The 22310-nt window shown below is 40.2% G+C and overlaps 1 protein-coding gene across 1 annotated transcript in view; it reads right to left on the minus strand.

Annotated features, from left to right (window-relative positions):
- Positions 1-22310, minus strand: part of fndc3ba (fibronectin type III domain containing 3Ba) — an 89868-nt gene that overhangs the window by 47840 nt on the left and 19718 nt on the right. The window contains 2 exon segments of the mRNA XM_003442880.5: positions 13563-13638; positions 17753-17898. Of these exon segments, the coding sequence (XP_003442928.1) occupies positions 13563-13638; positions 17753-17869 (193 nt within the window). The 5' untranslated portion in view covers positions 17870-17898.

Here is a 22310-nt window from a genome sequence, read left to right on the forward strand (position 1 = left end):
CACTCAGGCATCGTCACTCAGACACGCACACACACACTTGGCAAACAGACGTGTGTTTGGACAGTCTCTGCTGCCTCTGTGCTCTTCACTCAGCAAACAGCAGCATTCCTCCAGTCACACACACACACACTGAACATTCCCATCCCTGGCCCCCAGGACTGGACCCAACAAGCCCAACTACCCCCCAAACCATTGCCAAAATACAAGACACTCTTTGTCCTGCTATTCAACACACACACACACACACACACACACACACACACACACACACACACAGAGCTGTCAAGTCATACAATATTAGACTGACTTTCATTCACAAAAGCCTGAGATAATCACGCGTTTGTATGTGTCCATCAAAAGGCTTTCAATCATGTTTGTTTGTGTGCAAATGTACAAATAAGTCACTGTGGTCCTTGATTCACACTGTGGTAACGTCACTCTCTGGTCTCACCCCCAGCTCTACCCTTTAAGCACCACGAATAGAGTCACAACTTCCTCTGCTTAATCCTTCTGGAATCCTAGACAACACAGCTAACCAACCCTGCTCCCCTTTGCTTTTTCTCTTCTCATCTTCCATCTGTTGCTTCTTCCACCTCCGAGTTAAAGAGAGGTCAGGGCAGAGATGAGATATGAAGTCATATCCTAGATGGCATGCAATGATATGACTTTACCTGCACCACAGCAAGGAGTCAGCACGTGTAATAAACCACAGCAAGAGACAATCAGAGCTGCAAAGACTAGTTTAATTCCTCTGAGGAAATATTGCTCTGTTGTGAGGCTACTGTTTTGAAAAACTCTCAAAAATCAGACATACACACATTTGCTATTTCTTGTTGTCAAAGGTATCTTTAGGCATCTCTTTGCTCTAATGGACTCATTGACAAATTAAAAACACCTCCAGCTATGATATTATGGTTGCTAATAATCATTGATAACAGGTTATCAAAGTTAAGGCAAAGCTTAACATCTTTGATGTATACAAGGAAATCAGGAATGTGATATGTAACATTTTTGGCTCCAAAAAAAGTCAGACTCATTGACATAAATGTTACTATGTCCAACCTAGTGAGACTGCAGTTGCCACTTTGTGACAATGGTCGTCATTCTGACATGAAGCCAACAAGTTCAGAAGCCATCACATAATGGAAAGCAGTGTCTGAGGGTAGGTTTATATCTTACTTATGTTTGCTGATAAAGAACACTGCACACAAGTTGCTTCCACAGCAGGAACTAAGCAGTCCTGACTAGAAGGGTTAATGAAATAAATCTGAGGTCTGTGGTCTAATGTGGGGGTTCATCTGGTGGTCAATGACATATTCTAGTTTGAGAGACTCTGCTTCAAGAAATCTAAGAGGACCACAGGAATTAATACAAAGTATGTTTTGTATTGCACAGAACAGAGACAGAAATAGCCCAACCATGATACACTCGGGGCAATACAGAGGAATGGTTAGAAAGGTGTCAAATGACAAAAAAAAAAAAAACCCAATGTCATCATGAGCAACAAGTGTAGTGAAGTGAAACACAAAATAATCACATTCTAGTGACACAGAAAAAAGCAATGAAAATAAAAAAATTCATAGCAACAAAAAACTCAAGCTTACTGAAAAATCAGAACATATTCAGATCACCAAATTAATTCTGTCTAACATACATTTAAGACTTTTTTTTTTCAAGCGCCACCTTCAAAAGTGTAGTATTTGTCACTGAAGAATTACACATGAAAATATATACACATGCCCATAACAAGCATCCTGTCTCATCCACACACACATAACAAACAGTCTCATTCACACAGACACATGTAGACAAACAAACACACACACACACACACACACACACACCTACACAAACTTGTGTTTTTCTGCAGCTCCTCATACATACATTCATGCACATACACAGACACGGACTAAGAAGATGATGCAACACTTCAGATGTTTCCCATGTTACAGCTGTCTTTAACAGCTGTGGCAGGGCCCCCTAAACACAACAAAAATGCTGCAAGACAAAAATGTGCCCTGACACACAATCAATTACTTACCTCTGTAGTAACGAAACAACTTATACACACTGCATAAACACACATCTGTTGATGGGCCAACACTGCTGACAGTTAGTGTAACCCAACAGTGTGTATTAGCATCTTGTTTTTTCCAGCAGAATGAAGCAATAATCAGCTTCTAGAAATAAGCGAACCACTTTCTCTCCTTCCCTTCATCACTAAACATGTGGTTACCACATTGAAAGGAAACACAGACCCTCATGGGATAGCATATGTGCACGAGTGTGTGTGTGTGTGTCTGTGATACTGGTATTAAACCGAAGGAGCCTGTTTGCAAGATGACCTACATAGAGAACAACTAGCCACAAATGGATTTCCCGATAAGGGAGAGACACACAAAAAAAACTTTTCATTTCTAGAAAAATTTCTAGAATGCTTTTCCTTTATCTTAAAAGTACATCACAGTCACAGACATACAACCTTTATATCACACAATCAGAGCCTCAAGGAGGCAGCTGTTTTATCTACATGGGTGCAAATGTACCAGTTTGTGTGTATGTTTATGTGGGAGCAACTGTGTATGTGTGTGTCTGGGTCACTTGTGACGTGGCGTTGCCTGGAAGTTATGTAAGCATCAGCGGGGTAATGTTATCTGTCCTAGGAGCTGCAAAAGCAAGACACTCCCACGACAGTTTCCTCTACTGCCATGCGCACACAAAATACACACATGCATGAACACTAAAAGAGCCAACTGTCATGTCAACGCTGAATGCTAATTTATGCATTAAAAAGAAAAAACACACAAAAACAAGCAGCAGCTGCCCAAAGATGTTTTGTAGTCAGCTGATATGGGCACTAGAAGCTTCCACAGAGGAAAGGACTCGGAGGAAGGTGGAACGAAACGTGGACCGTGATGGGAAGTGTAATAAAAATATAAGACAATAAGAAGAGTAAGAGAGAGCATGCTTAAGGTGGTAACATGGGAGACAGCTTCAGAACTACACAGTGTACGACATATACACTGTGTACAAAGATACACACTAATACACAAGTTACAGCCCTACAATAAATCTCCGGTGAGTCAACTCCACCGGACATCTTTTCCACGGGGAGGGTTTCTCAGTGATGGAGGAGGAAGTCAGAACTTCCTGTGCTGCTCTGCCCCAAGTCCTCTGCCCTCATAACACTTACACACTACAGTGTGACAGAAAAACTAGCTTTGCATGTCAAAAACCCCCAAAGAGTCCTCTACAAACAAGTATAAAGAAGCACATATTCACAATTCTGATCCTGAGCCCATGTTCTGCATTTCCAACACAGACTATAATTTAAGCAAGCTGCTGATTTGCTGTGGAATGTAAATCAAAAGTTGGGCAGTTTCTACATTTGAACACTGGGTCATATCTTAAGTACATACTGTAGTGTGTATGCAGGTACGTGTAAGCACATTCCTTAATATGACTGAGCTTCTTTGAACTTCTAAACTCAAAGTTGCATAATGGCATCATAAGAAAACGAGCAGAAAGTATTATCGCTTATGCCAGCTGATGAATATCAGTGCCATGATGACTTCATTAGGATCTGACATCAGCACATTATGAGCTAAAGTAGAAGCTATAAGGCTTGTAAAACCAGCACTATATTTTATTAGTCCATTGGCTCAAGCTCATGTTTCTCCTGTCCGTACATATGAAAAATAAAATAATAACCAACTAAGTTTCCACCCAAACTTGCACAAAAAAATTTCTATCAAAGGTTTCATTTAAATGGTTTTGGAATCTGATGGCTTAAACATTTCCTGCGAAACAAAAGAGCCAGACTTGTGCACCGAGATCTTCAGCTCCACCTGTGGTTGCCTGCCCATAGGCACTAGCTGTGGTTGTCACCCTTGTCCCTATTTGTGACAATATTGAAGTCCAAGCATAACCTTCTTCTGCTTTTTCAGTTTTGTCTCTCCAGTTAACCCTGTGGTTGTGCTCATATCCAGCTTCAATTCTTTGATTTTCTAAGATTAATGCTGCATCCGACTCAACAGATAAACGCTAATCTGACAGTAATAAGAACAACGTACATGTCAAAAATATATTCACATATATCCACAACTATATCTAAATAGTAATCTATGTATAATTTGTAACAAACATATATATCATGCATCTATTTAAAATATTCCATAGTGGTCCATCAATTTGCGACTGAAACATGTTTTCCTAAGACTTTTGAGAAACTTTGGCTTATTTTTTTTACTTATGTAGCTTTTACTTATGCAGATTAGTTTCAATGAGCTCAAGTGTGGCCAAGACAGCAGCAGCAATTTAAGTCTTTAACACCCAAAAGCCCCAAAGCAATAGAAAACATATGTGCGTTATTATAAATCAAATAGTCCTTTTTTTTAAAATTCCAACTTTCCAAATTTTCAGCTTTGTTATCAAATCTTATACACTGCTCCTGTGACAAAAAAATATATATATATTTTTTAACATGAAGAATAGCTCTGGGACAATTTTAACTTTTAAAAACCAAATCTTCTTGAGTGTGATAACATGTTTGGGGCGAAAAACAGCCCCCAATTTATCCCAAGGGTTACATTTTTTAAAATAATGTTAACATCTACGTCTTATCCTGTCCTGATAACTGTGTAAACAGCCTCTAAGCATACAAGCCTAGATCTGTTTAGTGTTGAGCATGTAGCCTGGGTGCCAGCCCATACCTCCACCCAACCCAGATCTCTTGCCGGTTCTCTCCCACCCAGAGGAGGAGCGCCGTCGGCCGACCTACTTCTGCTGCTGGGTCTGCTCCAAAGGAGAGCAACGTAATGTCTGGAGGGACACTGAGCCCAGCCACGCTTTGTTCTCAAGATCTTAACATGCGCAAACACACACCCTTGCAGCTGTGCACACACTCAAATGTGCACGAACATGCAAAAGCCCTCATAAACTATGGCAAACACATCTTAAAAACAGCACGCAAGTGGCCAGATACCCACCTGGGCACTGTGCATAAAGACATGATTGCTCATACGCAACTAATTTGTAGAACACACTGACATTTGGATAGTGCACACTGACAAAACCACGGTCACCTTGCCACACGCAACAAACAACAAAATAAGACGCACATGCATTAATTCAAAGCCAGACATAATAACAAACAAACACGCACACCAATCTTGCTTTTTCCACTATTATCACGAGACTATTCGCATGCCTTTAGATACAATTGTTTTGGGACTGGTAACCATGCAACACACATACACTGCATGGGTCCAGCATACTTCACTTATCACTTGTCCGGTCATGCACAGAAGTATACATGCTTGTACACACTTCTGATGTGCATAAGCAATAATACATGTGCACACACAAATATACACAATCCAGACACTGATGACTCATTATATCCATTCTCTAATCAACTCTACATGTCTGCTCTCTCTAAGGAGAGAGAGAGTGAGAGAGAAAGAGAGAGAAAAGAGAAATGCAACAGCTGTTGGTGTGTAAACAGCGTCAAATAATCATTTCCTGCTCTGGTTCCCTGCTTCTTTCTCATTCTCACTCACTTGAATACTCAAGATGCATCAAAGCCTTAAACCTTGACCCACTAAGAGTCATATTTTTTCCATTTTTTTCCCCTGCTGTACACAACCTGCTACGTTTGTACCCAGCTGTACTCCTCTCCCATCCTCCCCTCACTTTCCTCCTCCTATCTCTCCACATGTTAATGTCGGGCATTCCTACTGTATGAGTCACAGTCTGAACAGCACCAAGTTTGTGTCCACCACAGAGAGCAGAGAAAGTGTGGAAGAGAAGAGAAGAGAAGAGAAGAGAAGAGAAGAGAAGAGAAGAGAAGAGAAGAGAAGAGAAGAGAAGAGAAGAGAAGAGAAGAGAAGAGAAGAGAAGAGAAGTTGTGTGAATGTCAATGGAAAGAAAGAAGGCGAGACTGGAAGGCCTAGATTAGCAGGGACTTTCCCCTGCTCTCCATCGCTGAATTCCACTCTTTCTGTGTTTGTGGTGCAAGGGTGGGTGTGCATGTCCCCTGGCTGTTAGTTGATCAAACAACCAAAGAGATGAAGATATGGTTGGTACTTTGTTTATAACCTGTACATAGGAAAGAAAAATACTGAAAAGCAACTTTAAAAAAAATTATTACTTATCCCATTATTCCTCATATTCCTAAATGGAATTCCCACTAACTAACGTACTTTTGCCCAATAACACCAGATCAAGGAGGGAAAAAAGAGGGGTTTCCCTACAAAATCTACAAAACCATGATGTAAACATTCGCATGTGGAATTTCTGCAGCTGTGCAGTGCTTTTCACCCTAACTGAGTGCAACCCGTGGAGAAGATGCAATATCTTTAATGTTCCTACTAGTGTTATGATTGGTTTTATTTACATAAAAAATCATGCAAATCAGCAAACTTGTGTCATTGTTGTGAAAATGAGACTAAAATTAAAAAGAAAAGATAAAAACACAGCAAGAATTAGAGAGAGAGAAGCAAGGGAGGAAGTCACCGAGGCTGAAAAGAGAGGGAAGAGGAGGAGGAGGGAATAAGGTTGGAGAGCGGGAGAAGTGCTCCAGCTGTACCCTGAGCTTCAAGAGAGCCAAGAATTTCATCCCTGGAAAAGATCTTTCTTTTTCTCCATTTCTCTGGAAAAATCTGGGAGTACTCAGCTGCTGTTTGACCACGCATCAGCTTTCACAGTGTCTTACATATAGAGACAAACCAGTATTCTCAAGAGTTTTCGTCACCCTTCTCTTTCCCCTTATGCAGCCTTCTCCAGAGCTGGCAGACCAGACCAAGTCAGCAGCAGGACAGGGGTGGCTGGGGTCATAGAGGAAGTGGCCTCACCCAGAATGGATGGTAGCAGGCACGACCAAACATGCAGCATGTGATTCTCTTGGTCTCCCTCTGCGCCTCGTTTTCATTCTGCCTGTCTTCCTTTATTTACTTTGCTTCATTCTATTTTATTTCAGCTGTATCTCTCCCTCCCTCCTTTCCTCTGCCTTTTCATGCCCTACTGTATGAGGGCATTGAGTTTATAAGGGAGGACTGGGCAGGGCATACACAATTAAGTCTCTTTTTCTCTCTCCCTCTCTGCCTCTATCTAAACCACGCACAGAAAAGTCAAGCTTTTAGCCACCGTGTATCAAATGAACCAAACCAATTATCTCTGTCCTTTTGATACTTACAAAGTACTTTGCAGTGCAAAATGCTGGAAAAAAGCAGGTATCCCACCCACACACACACACAAAAATGTGATCTCTCTAGGCACATAGAGATCGCATTCCATTACACACCACCTGGAGGGAGAGTCCGTTCCCATAGCGACCAGTTTCCCAAAACCAGGAGGACATAACACCAAGTTAAGACATACACACACTAAACACACCTCTAGAATTAGTTTTACATCTTGCCCAAGGGCATACAGTCTTGGAGGTAAAAAGGTCTTCCTTTGCCCAGCTGACAAGGTAAAAATAATAAAATGAAATGCACACACCCAAACACACAAGATCTCTCTATTATTAGATCCCTCTGCACCATGGGGCCTTACGACCAATCCCATTATCCTTATTCTTTTCAGTGAAATATGAAGCACACTACAACAATACCAATTTAGTCATTATTAAGTAAAAACATCTTTAAACAGAGGAAGAAGAAGAATTAATTAGTGAAGCATATATTCAAATCCAATAAACATTTTTAAACCACTGGGTTTTTCAGAAGAAAATGCATTGTTGCAATCTTGAACAGAAGCCATTTCTCTCTACCCTGTGAGAAGCTGTGATTTTATACATAGATACTGTTTTCTTGGGACAGATTAACCATTCAAAAAAGTACATTAGGCAATTTAAAGCTGTGGATGCAAGTGTCTCGAAAGGCTGCGCAGGCAGAGAAAATGGGAATTTGGGGCATTAATATACTGTACACTTGCATGAACACTTTCCATTTGATCAGATTTACAAAAATAAAAACAATGAATCCTTTTAGCTGACAGTCCAGCTAGATAACAGACATCAGTCAAACCTGTCATTGCACAGCAATTTTCATTCAGTCTACTGTCACAAAATTTAGTAGTCCGATTTTAAGGAAGGCTTGTTAAAAGTTCCTCAAACAACCACCCCTGCTTACAAGCAGCACCAGGACGGTCTGAAGCAGTACCGTAAATTAAGGATTTCAGAGAAAAATGTATTTGTGTGTTCTCCCCGAGCTTGTTTAGAACCATCTGGCAAGGTGTAAACACAGACTGAGACTTTCCACGGTATTTCTCTCAACCAGCTATTTCCATTTACATCAAAGGGTTTGCAGTGTAGAAGTGTGCACTCTGTGCAGAAGGCCGGTCAAAGAAAACCTTGATAACTCTATGTAGAGACATAGTGAAGCCCGTAAGAGACTGAGGAAAATGGAAAGAGTAGTAAGACAAAGAACAACCACAGAGGAGGTACACCTAAATTTCCTCCATCAACCCCTCATTTTCCATATAAGTTTAGGTTTGTTAAATTTGGGGGACAAAACCATGTTTAAAATAACAATATGATCAATCGACATTTTTTCCACAAATATAATCATCGAATGTTACAAAACTGGATCCATGACAACAGATAAAAGCAAGGGAAAAGGGAAGAGAGTAACAATCAGGGGGGTCCAGAAAGATTAGGTACGAGCAGAGCGCACACCTCTAATGGCCAAAGACAACAGATCTTGCCATGATTCATACAGTACCCTGCTGTGTCCAGATGCAGAGAAACACTGGCAGGGTCCACCATAACCATTGTTTCTCAGAGAAAAAAAAATGCCTGGGCTAACAAGGCCTCAGCAGAGACCAGAACCACATTTTCCATTATGCCACTGCAATATAACAGCAATGAGAGTGGACTGCATGCAAATCATCCATTGCAAATTCAGCAATCAGCCTAAAAGGAGAAACATCAATCAATTCTCTTGGCTTAATATGAAGTCCCAACAGCCTGCATTTATATTTGATTATATTTCTTATATGGAGGATTGTTTCGTTAATCTTTTTGTGACCCATTAAAATTTGAAGAAAAAGCAATAAAGAAAAGAACAAAATGTCTGATTTGAGCTTTCTCTACTCTCGAGGCACAAAACAAAATAAGAGCAGGATAATTTTGTGGCTCTATACCGTCAAGATAAAAAAATTACGCAAACCAAAAGTTGGAAGTGAAATATACTTTGCACATAGACCTCTCCGAATTGCATTGTGTAACACAGACAGAAAAGAAATGTAATTGAAAACATTAGAAATACACAGAGAATGTTCTAAACCAGGGATGTCAAACTCACTTTACATCATGGGCCACATGCAGCCCAGTTTGTTCTTAAGTGGGTTGGACCAGTGAAACTCCACTTTCCTTCACTGTAAAAACACTTAACTGAACATTTGATCCCTGAGATGTCTTAATATCAGAACAAGAAGTGCAATTTCAGCAGTACGTCCCAGTTTTTCTACATGATCTGTGTGTAAATTACAGAAAAGATTTTGGTAGCTCGTTGTCCAGGCTGTCCAGTATTTATAAAACATAAAGTTTTGGTTAATTCCTTTTATTTAACCAACATTTTTATGGTAGATTCTAAAAACAAGAACACTTCTGTCATTTAATTGTCATCCTATTGCGTAACTATTTTACTACTACTTAACTTCTCATGTAGTATGAATGGCAATTGGGAAGTACTACTACTACTACTACTGCTACTACTGTAAAACAAGTCAAAAGTCCAAAATCTTTGTACACCTTCATATTTTCCAAATCTTTTCCAAACTACTCCAGATTCAAGTCTTCACCAGGCTGATTCTGGTCCACAGGTCTTATGTTTGACACTGTTGCTCTAAACCAACCATCCTTGTGTTAAGGAAAGAATTTACCGATTGAAATCCTGTTGTAGTACCAATATGCCAAAAAAAGTTTCTGTGGAAACAAGACATCTGGGTCGTGCGGCTATTAGACCTTTTTACACAGATATTCCACTTTAAAGGCTTCTCAAGGCCTTTATGACACATTTGCTTGTTTGTACTGGCACCAACCTGGTGAAATGGATCTTGAGTGTCTCATTCTACAAAGCATGCCCAATGAGAGGAGCGGTGTTCCATGGTGCCGGCTCTGGCTTTTACAGATGTTCGGTTTGGTTCTTTGGTAGCGGGTCATGCAGCAAGACAACAAGCCTTAGCACACATGCTCCACCAAGCATAGTCAATTAAAGAAATCCAAAATCATAGTGTTAAGCAATGCAAGAGGCAAAAGTTCTCCATTCACTGTCAAGGACACATTAACAGTTCCTAATCATACTTCTCAGCCTCAAAGATACATTTATTATATTACAACAGAGAAGTATAGAAAATTCCAACTGTCCACAGAAGACCAAGGCAAACAAACCCCATGTATTATACTGAAATGCATTTTAAAAACACTGCAGCCAGTAAACTGAGGACTTACAGGATTACTGCTCATTAACTAGAAAACTAATCAACTGCTGCCCTGTGGTTATTATCAACTACGCCCTAAATATCAGAAGAAATTAAGCTGGTGCCAACCAAACTTCATGATGTCATATTCTCCCAGGCAGGGCACAGCTTCCTGCTCTTCACCCTCTGGCCTCATCATCCCTCGTAAAAGTCCAACAAAGACCAAACAACACAGTAAACCAACACAGCCTTGTAAAACACACACAGACACACACGCGCACACAACGCATATTAACACACTCACATTCCAGAGCAGGGTGCTCTAACACACCCTCGAGAGTCTTGTCCTTTGATGTGAGTGTGGGAAAGCTCAGGGGAATTGTCTTAGTGGGGGAGGGGGACAGACGGGGAGACGGGGGGGGGGGAGGTGGGAACAGTGAGAGGGTAGGAGTGTGTGTGTGTGTGTGTGTGTGTGTGTGGGGGGTCAGATGAATCTGGCCCCTGGACCACTGAAGGGTCATGCTGTTTCAACAAGGGATGGAGACATGCAGAGTCATACACATGCAGAGATGATGCTAATAAGTTGCTGGAAAGGATTTCAGGTCAAGATACAGTCTTTCACTGGATCAAGGAACATGCAGAAAGGGACACCAAAAAAGAGATGGTAAAACAGATCGCTAACATTACTGAAAAGTGGTAAAATGAGCTTTAAATATATATTTTAGAGCATTGTGAATTATTTCAATATGCACAAAAAAGGCTCTGAAAGGATTTCATACGCCCTGAGGTTATGGAATTCGTGGACCTTAGTAACATTTTATGTAAACTTTCAGCTAAAATAAAAGAACATAATTGAGCCTGTAGCAGTTAGCAGGGGTGTGGTTAATGAGCAGTACTTAACATCAATCCGGCAAATACAATAGCCTCTTCTCTGCTCCAGGTTTGCCTTAAGGTCAAGACAGATGAATGAGAGGAATAAAAAGGAAAAGCGAGGGAGGTAGCAGGAAAAGATGATGAGAGGAAGGAAGGGAAGAGAAGTGAGGAGAGGAGAAGGAAGGTCTTGTGGTTCATATGAAAGAATCTTTTCTGGCTGCTGCGTTGACGTCTTCAGGCTGGTCCTGCCTTGGCAGAGCATCCATGTCTGCCTGTGTACGTATATGCATGTTTGCATGCATGCACGTACCACACTGCAGCAGCTAAACAGAGGTTACTTTATATAAAAGCTGGTTCCTGGCTGTGCCCTGAGGTCTCTGTAATCTTGCTCTGTCGCACACACTTGCACACAAGTACACTGCAATGCAAACACAAGCAGGGCCACAAATACACAAGCATGCGCGAACACGAACCTCTGAGGTCTCACTAATCACACCGAGTCTTTCTAAAGTGCAACTCAGTTATCCTTCGGAACACACTGCCACACTCCACCTTTCATTAAACTCAGTGACCTCTTGCCGACTAAGATAGATAGAAAGTTTGTGTGTATGTGTGTTTGTGCGTGTGTGGTCCTTCACATTAATAATATCTGCATTCAAAGAGGGCTCAAAGTCTCTAATGTTCCACCTAATTTGCTGTCTGCGACTGTAGTAAAAGGCACCAAAAAGGTGCACACAGACACACGTTGTGCCTTCGATGCCAAATTTTCAAGTACAAACACGCAACCACACAAACAAACAGAAAGCTGGCAGATCCCAGCTACATCAGTACTGTGTCTTTTTGCAAATCAGTATCTGGTATCCCTCGCATATATCCACTTTCTACATTAAACCATTCTTTCGTCTGTCGTTTAGCTGTTTTTCTACAAGTCACTAATTCACTTATCTTATCCGGCAACTGTATCTTCCCATCTTTGCATTCATCCATTAAATCATGCACCGTTTCTATCTGGCTTTATCTGTGCCCATAGCTCTGCCTGGGGCAGTCTCTCTGATTTGAGGGGAAAATTGAATTACAAGGCGGGTGGAGGAAAAGGTGGTGGGATGCCATTTGTTGCCACACAGTGTTGTGGTAATGCGTCTTTTTTTGTTTTGTTTTTTTTTTTTAATAAATGGGCGACAGTGACTGAGTCAAGACTGCTGTCTGTCTTTCTTTCTCCCCTACCCAAATAACTTTGAAGGGTAAGGGGAAAAAAGGCGAGCGAAGAAGACGCAGATTGAAAAAGACTGAGAAGAAAACAAAGATGTCCTTTCAAAGTTACATTTCTGACATCATCAAAGTGAGACACAATTTCAGCAGAGTTGCGGGAAATCCCGTGTTACTGCCACCTCCTTCCGTCTTTGAGCGATCCTAAGTGGCTTATATTTCCAGTCTTTTCATGCACTGCTATCAGATGCAACCACAGTGAAGCCATGGCTGCCCACTCTGTCTAACTCTGTCATTGTGTAGACTATGCTTTCAACTAGCTGTACTTCATTTGGAGATAACACCCTTAGATCCCATTCCACTTGCTTTCCTTTTCCTATTCCAAAGTTCTTCCTGCATTATTGACAAGTCTACTAAAAGGTCTCACCGTTTCTGGAGTTTCTGCATTTGTAGTGCTATAAATACACTCGGAATTTCAAAAGGGTTGAAATCCAGCTGGAAATCACTTCATTTCCAGGCTTTCTGGTTAGAAAAATAAACCATTAAACCATTAGCCATTGTGGTGGTTAATGATACAGTCACACTAATACGGACTGTTTAAAAATAAGTAACTTACTGGCCTGCGTGTGCGAACACATGTGAACGGAAATGTCCGTCTCTCTGTGTTGGCTCTACCATATACTTGCAGACTGCCCGGGATTTAAGTCTGACCAGGTAGAAAGAAAGACTTCTGAAACTCTCTGAGACTTTATTGGACAGCTACTCCTTTTCATTGCAATGGTTTCCTCTGGTAATGGATAATACTCAAAGTAAAAGTCTAATATTTGCATTCACATTTACGCATCAAAGATTTCTAAGCATAGACTGGATTAACATTATTTGTTTTTCCGTAAATGTTTTTAACTTTTAGGAGTCAGCCCAAAGATCTCATTTAAATCTTGTTCAGCCAGGATATAATTAAAATGATGGGTAATACTCTGTCTCACAGTGACAAACATCAGAGCGGCCACCAGGCTACATGTTAATATGATAACGTAATAATATCATAGAGGACTGACCCTGGATGCATTGCAGTGAGCCGTCCTCTGCCCGGATGGTAAACGTCTCCCCCGGGTTCACCTGCACCAGGATTACCTGCACGAACAAATAAGAAAACCAGACAAAAAGAATCAATCAAACTTAGTGACAAAAATATATATAATTGAAGGAGAAAAACACGTGTTAAAAATTTTTCTTTAGCAATCACAGAACAGGAAAGATACTCAGCTAGGCAGAGCTTACAGCGGTGACATAACACAATAACCATCGGCTCTTATAGTAGGGCAGAGAGTTCACACATATGAATGAGGTGTTAGATAAGCTAATGGTGACACTATTGCTGCCATCTCACAGACTCTTATTTAAGAAAAGCCTTCATCTTTTAACCACTCTTACAAGAATAAAACAAGTATGCACAAATACATTTAACGGACAGATGGAAGCACACACAGACAGGTGAGCGCACACAAATGAATTCAAAACACATGACACCGTTTCGATTTCTCAGCGCTTCTGCCTGATGTGCCTGAGGGGAGAACGCATGCACCTTACCGTCATATTTTCCGCATACAGATTGTTCAGAGTGTACACGTGGCTGTAGACATGAAACAGGTGCCCCTCCATTGCACACAAACACACACACACACACACACGTATTCAGCCACACACGCATGCACACACAGGCACAGCCCTGTCTATGCTCTACAGGTGTGCTGCTGTAAAATCCTCATATCCTACGTTCCTTCTGTAGTGACTGCATCTTCTCCCATCTCAGCGCTAACCTGCTCCTCTCCCCCAGTCACACACACTCACACACTTCCTGCTCTGTCTGCTGCAGCGGCTGCTGTTGCTATGGGAACCCCCAGCACAGGGTGACCCATGTTTCCCAAGGATTGAGAAAACCCCTGCATTAGACCATGTAGGTGTGTATGTGTGTGTGTGTATGTACACTGTTATACCGTCACATGTCAAGATCACTCAATGCGCAAAATAATCATGTAGCACATTTGTTTTGATATTATGATTGATTAATGAGACTATAATGACTCAGTCAGTAGTGATTAAGTGAAAGTGTCCCAATTTTTCTACCTTTAGTTAGGATTATAGAAAACAAGCATATTTAGTTTTAAGATTAAAACCAGAAAAGGCTTCTAAGTGTAACCACTTATGATTTATGATTTAATAGCTCCTTTTAAAAGACATCAATTACAAATTACATAAGTGCAAGAGCAGGCCTCTTTATTAAACACGGGAAGTTAAATTAGCAAACCCATACTGACATTATTCAACATTTTTCATAAAAAGTGGCATATGGAAAACATTTCAGTCAATGTTTCTATGGGCACTTTTGGACCACAGTTCTAGGTTTTAGGGTCTATTTTCACTTCCATAGACTTTCTCTGCAAAAGATTACAACTAGTGCAATTACATCACCTTATAGTTTTGAATGAAAATGGCACTCTTTGGTCTGAAAGTGGTAGTGTGATGTTTTTGAGCTATATCATTAACTGCATGGGTTACCATCTTTGCTCTCATGTTCCTTAAGGTCTGAAGTGTTTCTGAGGTGTTGTGAATATGTTCATTAAGATCTTGTATAGTACACTGGTTTCACACCAACATGGTTGACACTGAAGCTTTTATGTTTTGAACTGTCTTCGGTGCACTTTTAGTGTTTCTTTCTCTCTTTAGATATTTATCTGGAAAGGCACCTATAACAAGTACAGCAGAGAAGCTTTGCACCATTTCCCCACTACTACCACTGCTGTAGGTTAACAAGAAAATTCCTCAGAAATATTGAAGGGAAGCCTGTCCTTCCTCTTTATTCACTAGTCTCTGACCCATTATTCTGATCCACTGATCATAAACAAAAGAAGTAGACAGCCTAAACACAAATACATTTGTGTTTAGGCTGTCAGATTTAAACAGACCCATTCCACTATGGCTTACAAGTCTCATGCATAACAGTGGCCAGATATGGAAATGGATATGAATACCTGAATATTGCAAATGTTTTGGACAGTGCTTTACAGATAATAACTAAAATAAATGTCTTTAATCAGAGTGCAGATGGATTTCATAGCTCAAGCAATAATAGTCAATAATAAATTAGCGTACCGAAGTCCATTATGTGGTTATAAACTCTCATAAGGGCTTTGGCTGAGAAGGATGAGAAGGCCAGCACTCCAATTGAAACTGAATAAAACGATTTACAGGCATTTCAGATAGAAGTCCTTCCTCAGCATGTAAAACTAAATGACAGTCTTACAACAAAGAAATGTGACCAATACTGTAGATCACAATAATGTAGCTAGTAGAAGGTTGTAACTGGAGCCTCTCATTGACTACATTGATGCACGTTATTACGCAGCTACTTCAGGTTTCTATATATTTAATTGTAATTGTAAAGAAGCAAACTTTGTTTATTATCTTGCTCTGAAAACGAATATGTCCACGAAACTCAGTCATGTGAAAGAAGCAATCAGAAGCACAAACAGGCTTCATAGTTATAGCTGTTAAGAAATAACAGAGCCATAGTTCCTGAAATTATGCAACTGACCCAGAGTTTTAAAATGTAGTTTTCTAAAAAGCACAAATGCCATTTAATAAGACTAAAGAAAAAAAAAACAGGATTATGAGCCTGCACAGCAGTACTCAAGTACACAAAGTGCTCAGTATACCTTCAATATAACTCAGAATGTCTGGACTTTGCTGGGTGCAGTTTTATATTCCCAAATTAGAAAAATGACAGTGACCAAGAATACGGCCTCTCGCTGTTACAATGACACTGCAATGCACATACTATTACAGTAGGACTGTTGTTCTAATCACAACAGATAATTAGAGACTAACTTTTAGATTTTTCGAAAATATAACTAAGAATTTTAACACACTGCTGGATTTGATGTGATGAGAGAGTCCCCATAGTACGGTGGCCCTGAGAGGCCAAACGGGCTGCAACTTAAGAAAACACCAGCAATAAGAAAAACGCTGCAAAAGCACACAAAACACAACGGAAATAGGAAAAAAGAAAACAGAAACAGTTTTTCTTATTGCTGGTGTTTTCTTAAGTTGTGCCTCTTAAGTTTCTTAAGTTGTGTTAAGTTTGGCCTCTCAGGGCCACCGTACCATAGTGAATTTTGTTTTTACAAACAAATTATGACAGAATGCTCTTACACCAAAACAGTCATGTATGTATACATGATCTCATTGCATGTACCAAAGCCACTGACTGATAAACACAATCATAAACAGGTGAAGGTAGGTGGTAAAGAAACACGGAAGCTGAAACTAAAGCAAGCAGACAAACACACAAGTATGTATTCAGACTCAACACAGACACTTGCGTGCCCACACAGAAACGAATACACACACATACACGCAGACAGACCAAGAAACAAACAAATAGACACACACACGCAGAGTCAAATCTATATAATCATCGGTCTAGATCACTGATTCCATACTGGGAACCAAGTTTTAAACTGCAGGGTGTTAGAATAAAAAGAGAGCCCTAACTGCTGTGTGCCGCAGCCAAAACCCCCCCATAACTGTTATGTGTTGCAGCCAAAACACTCCCACGATGCTTCCTCTGGGCTGTGAGGGAACAGGCTGGGGATGGTGCATAAACATAATCATCCTTCATATACCAAAAAACACACGGTGTGGGGAAAAAAAGAAGAAAAAAAAGTGTGTGTGTGTGTGTGTGTGACAACAAGATTAGTCCGGCGTCAATTAACCGTGATGCTTTTCATTACACCAATCGCTTCCTTTTGCCTGTGCAAAGACCAGGTGCAGTTTTGTACTTTGAAGGTGATCCAGTTGGCTCTACAGCACCTGATAAGATCGCTCTGTCACAGAGAAGCAGATGAGTCCGTGTGCAAACTATTGCAAGAAAAGCCTTGAAATTTATCAATAAAGCCATTCAGTGTTTTAAACATTGCCTTTAAAGCTGCCCCAAAGGAATAAGTAATGCATTTGAATATACCTGTATGTATTTAGTGGTTTATCTTCGGTGACACACGAGGGCTTTTCTCTAGCAATTTTTATGGCAACAATCCATGTGGTATGTGCTCAACTGACAACAGAGAAGTGTGCGCTACTGTTTGATGTACACCGTTACATTCGTCTGATTAACATGTTTGTTCAGCAAGAAATGCACATTGCAGACATGCGTGTGCGTTCGTTTGTGTCAGCGTGAGCGAGTATTTACCTGCTGTGTCGCATCGCCGTTAACCATGTGAGGCATGAGAGGGACCTCCCCGTTCAGGAGGGGGGGCGGAGCCAAGTCCAGTGGAATCTGGTCTGTCATCATCATTGTGACGTACATTCATGGAGAAATTGACTGAACTGCCCTACCTGGGAAAGCACAGAAATAAGAAATACATCAGTTATGAGCATTCATTCATTTTAAAGTCTGATACTTCCTTGTGCTGAATGATTTTCTTTCAAGCTACTGTTGGCTATATTTCAAACATTCAGCTAAAAGAAAAGGCACATTTCTTGTCTGACCAGATTTTTAGTTTCAGAACGTTCAAACCTACTTTTTGGAAGGAATTGTTGGACATTTTTGGGAAATATGCTTATGCCCATCTTGGCAAAATGTCTTTCCTTTTTAAACTGACCTGGACCAAGAGGACAGCTAGCCTGACTTAGCCACAATGACTGGGAGCGGGTTGAAGCAGCTAGATAGGCTCCATTTTAATGTAACACAATCCACCGACAAAGCTCCCCAAGTCACAAATTAAGTCTAGTTTGTTTAATTTTTACATAAACTGAGTTATAAAAAAAAGGCTTTCAGTTTATGTTAACGTAAGCTTATGAGCTGCTGGATGTAGCTTCATTCTGAATGGGCAGACACTAAAAAGGCATTGACCTTCTACTAAACTCTCAGTAACAAACAGTATGCTTTTCTATTTCCCAAAATATTTAACCGTTTTGCAATTAAATTTAAACCTAGACTGTGCCCCACCTGTATTATGCCAGCCTCCCAATGTGTTTGCATTAGTGTTTACTGTGCAGATTCCTGATTAACAAAGCAATTTTCCACTTCATGTGAGCGTGAAAACCTTCTTGAGGCACTTTTATTAAATTTGTCTGCTTTGTTTAACTGTAGCCAAAACAGTTTTCATCCCAATGTGGATAAGATCGTGTTTTTTTTTTTAAAAAAGCGCTACATTTCTAATAACAAAGGTGGAGGTGAAAAATGATACAACGACATATACTCAAAGGAATAAAACTAGAATGAGCTACAGCAAAGAATTTAAAGAGTTTGCAGACAAACGCAGAGATACAACAAGGTTGATTTTAACAAGCGTAACAAAAAGTACAGTTTTGCATAAGAGGAAACAAAACAGACACACAGAAAAGGGGCATTATTCCACTGTTTCAGCTCACAATGAATGTGCACAGGCATATCACCTTTCATAAAATACAACAAGTCATATCATGTCAATATAAAGGAAAAAGATTAAAGAGGCAAAGGAAAATGGAGATTAGAGTGAGAGACTAATTCAAAGCTCTTCACCATCAGCAATAGTCTGGTAAAATAGAGGAGAGATTATATCCTGTTTGGAGGATTAATTTTATGAAAGAAACACTAAATGAATATGGTCTGGCACTTATAGGCGAATGGGGATAACTGCACCTGCTCGTAGCTTTGAAAATATAACACAGAAGACGCGTATTACATGTAAACATGCAAAGAGACTGCTGGAACGGGAAGTCTTTTGAGGTCTTCTGAGGTCAGCTGTGTTGGCACTCTTTGCAGAGTAACTGGGAGCTAAATCTGGAGATGGTTTCTTTGCTTGCATAATAAAGCGGTAGCAGTAAAACCAAAAAGCATAACTATGAAAAAAATAAAAACAACAACCGGTGCCATTCATCTTAAGTGGAAAATAACATGGCATCACCTAAATGGCTACAGGGGGAGAATTTAAAGGAAGCCAAGTGACATGTGTCAGCCGCGCACGTGGTCTTCATTAGGGCTGAAAACCAAGTGGCAAACCCTAACCTTAGCAGTCAAAATGTATGTACTTCTACGTACACACAGCGAAAACCACGTAGATAAACACGCAAGTGTACCACTGAGATACAGTTACATCACCCATGTAACTCATGCAGATGGGGGAAATATATACACACCCACGCATATACAACAGGTAAAACCAGGAACCCCAGCCAAAATATTCTCCAAGAGCAACTGAAGCTCACACATAAACACATACATAAGCACACACTTACAGACGCACACAGGTTCATCGCCAGAGGTGGATTTCTAAGTGACATACGGGTTTAAATTTAAGGCTGCTGAGTGAAATCGCAGCTAAGGAGCTACTGACTAATGGCTCTAAGCTGCTATTAGCACACATATGATACACATACAGGATCAAATACTTTAAGTGAATGAAACCTATGAGATATCCATTGCATTCACTCACAAGATAGCTAAAAGGACTGCACAGAAAGCAGCTGCATGTTATTGTGCGACTTCTCTTTCAGCTGGTCGTCTTCTAGCACAGACAAGGTCACTAGAAGGGTTAGTGGATCATACAGCTGTGGCTAATACTGTCGCATCATTAAAAACACACTCACACCACCCTTTGAACACATTTTTAGCAGTTTTCAATCTTTCTCTTCTTATTATTCTTAATTTTTTTTCTTTGTCTGTCTTTAACTGTCTTTCTGTCTCCATCTGAGCCCCGTTCCCAGCTCAGCCTGGCCATCCTGCATTGAAAACACACACAGTTTTGTCCAGGACACATCACAGACAGATGGCAACACCACTGTCGGCTCTGCCAGGAAAAAGAAGAGCGAGACACAGAAGCTAGCAGAGAGGAAGAGAGGGGATAAGGAACTGTAAGATCAGCACAGATAATAAATAGAGAGCAAACAAGGTGAAGTACATTCCAGTACATGACCTTGTGTTCCTAAAACAAACTCAAATTTCCCACGGAAATTCATCGCATGCAGAAATGAGATTCTAATGTGCATTATGTGAACGATGCAAATAGAAACCTGGCGTTGGATGTCACTTGGAGGAAGTGTTTTCTGCATAATAGTAGAATTTTCAACTGGGAAATCCACATTCTTTTAAAAAAATACAAATACAAAGAAAGTGTTTGAAAACTTTTTAAAAAAATCTTCCGGAGATTAAGATGAGAAGGTGAATACCAATTTCACGTTTCTGTCTCGATCTGGGGCAATAAGACTTTTTAGCTTAGCCTAAACAAACAAAAGAAGGTGGAAACACAGAAACCAAATGTAACAAAAGTTGGCTAACAAAACATTCAAAACTGACATATTTATTCCTTATAGACTCTAAAACTAAAAAAAGATCCTGTTATGGTTTATTATCAGCAATAACAGGATCCCAACATTAAGTCTATGTGAGGGTATGGTCATTTTTTCAAACACCTTTGGAGGTAGAAATACAATATGAAAGGTATCAAATTCCTCCTCTTGTTGAAAAAGATGCAGTTAGTTTATTTTCCAAAATGTCAAATTATTACCTTTCGATCACAGACCAGGCTGGAAACAAATACAATGGTGTTTTATCCAGCTTACAGATGTCTTATATCATTTCTTGGCATTGGCGTTCTCCAAATTTAAACACAACCTTTTTGCTGCAATTTGGAGGAAGTGATGTGTGAAATTACATAGTGTAGAAGCAACTTTATGAAAAAATAAAAAACTCAAATCTATTTTCACTGTGATGCAGGCTTCATTGTTGATTCTGTAACAATCGCCTAAGGCACATAGAGAGGGAATACAAGCTTTGTTTTGCAACTGTTGCATGTTTTCTAACAAATCTCATGCACATATTTGGAAATCTAATGCAATGATGAATGAATAATACCCTTTGTTCTACAGTGGAATCATTACCAGGCGGATTTAGCTGCTGACAGCTTCAGACATCACCGTGCTCACACTCATACACAGTTATACAAACACAGTCAGTGGTTTCCGTTCCCCAAAGGAATGTAGGAGGAATAAGGTGTTGATTCCCAGCAGGGATAAAATGTTAAATTGAAAAATTCCATCTTGAATCCAGAAAACAATCAACCACTTGTCCGTGTGTATGCGTGTTTGTGTGTATGTATGTGTGTCAGAAAGCCTTGTGTAAGCATGGAAACTGCTTCTCCAACATAAAGATGCATAGAGTAAAACATACTCTGAGCTGAGATATATACACTCTCACACAGTAAAGCCCCAGATATTCAGGGGCAGCACTGACCTCATAACTTCAGTCATTACTCATACAGTCATTCATCATTCACACACACGCCCAATGACTCCAGTTTGTCCATCCTGATGAAGCATAATGGATATTCACAACCACCTAACAGACTGTCTGATTTACTTCCAGTCGTCTGCTTCACACCTCATTCTCCCTACCATCACTTACACAGCCAAGGAAATATAAACACACACACACACACACACACATTTGTGTAACAGGCACAGGTAAAATCTCCTGAGCCTGGCATTCCTTTTCTGCTTAAATCTTGTCTTGAAAACAGCTACTGAAGTCATCATATGAAGCAAAAAATAAACCCCATTCAAAGAGACCAACGGAGAAATTTTCCTGTCAGCAGAAAGTAGACCACCAACTTCCACTTCTCTTTTTCTTCTATGAATGAATTGCCTATAAACAAGAATTTTAAAAAAGGCATGATGAAACTGATCAGCTCTACTTCTCCATTTTCCCGAACCGCATTTGTTTATGACGTAAAGAAAATAAAACAGCAGGACTGAAAGGGGTTTGTCCA

Source organism: Oreochromis niloticus, linkage group LG19, assembly GCF_001858045.2.
Source record: "Oreochromis niloticus isolate F11D_XX linkage group LG19, O_niloticus_UMD_NMBU, whole genome shotgun sequence".
Classification (NCBI taxonomy): Eukaryota; Metazoa; Chordata; class Actinopteri; order Cichliformes; family Cichlidae; genus Oreochromis; species Oreochromis niloticus.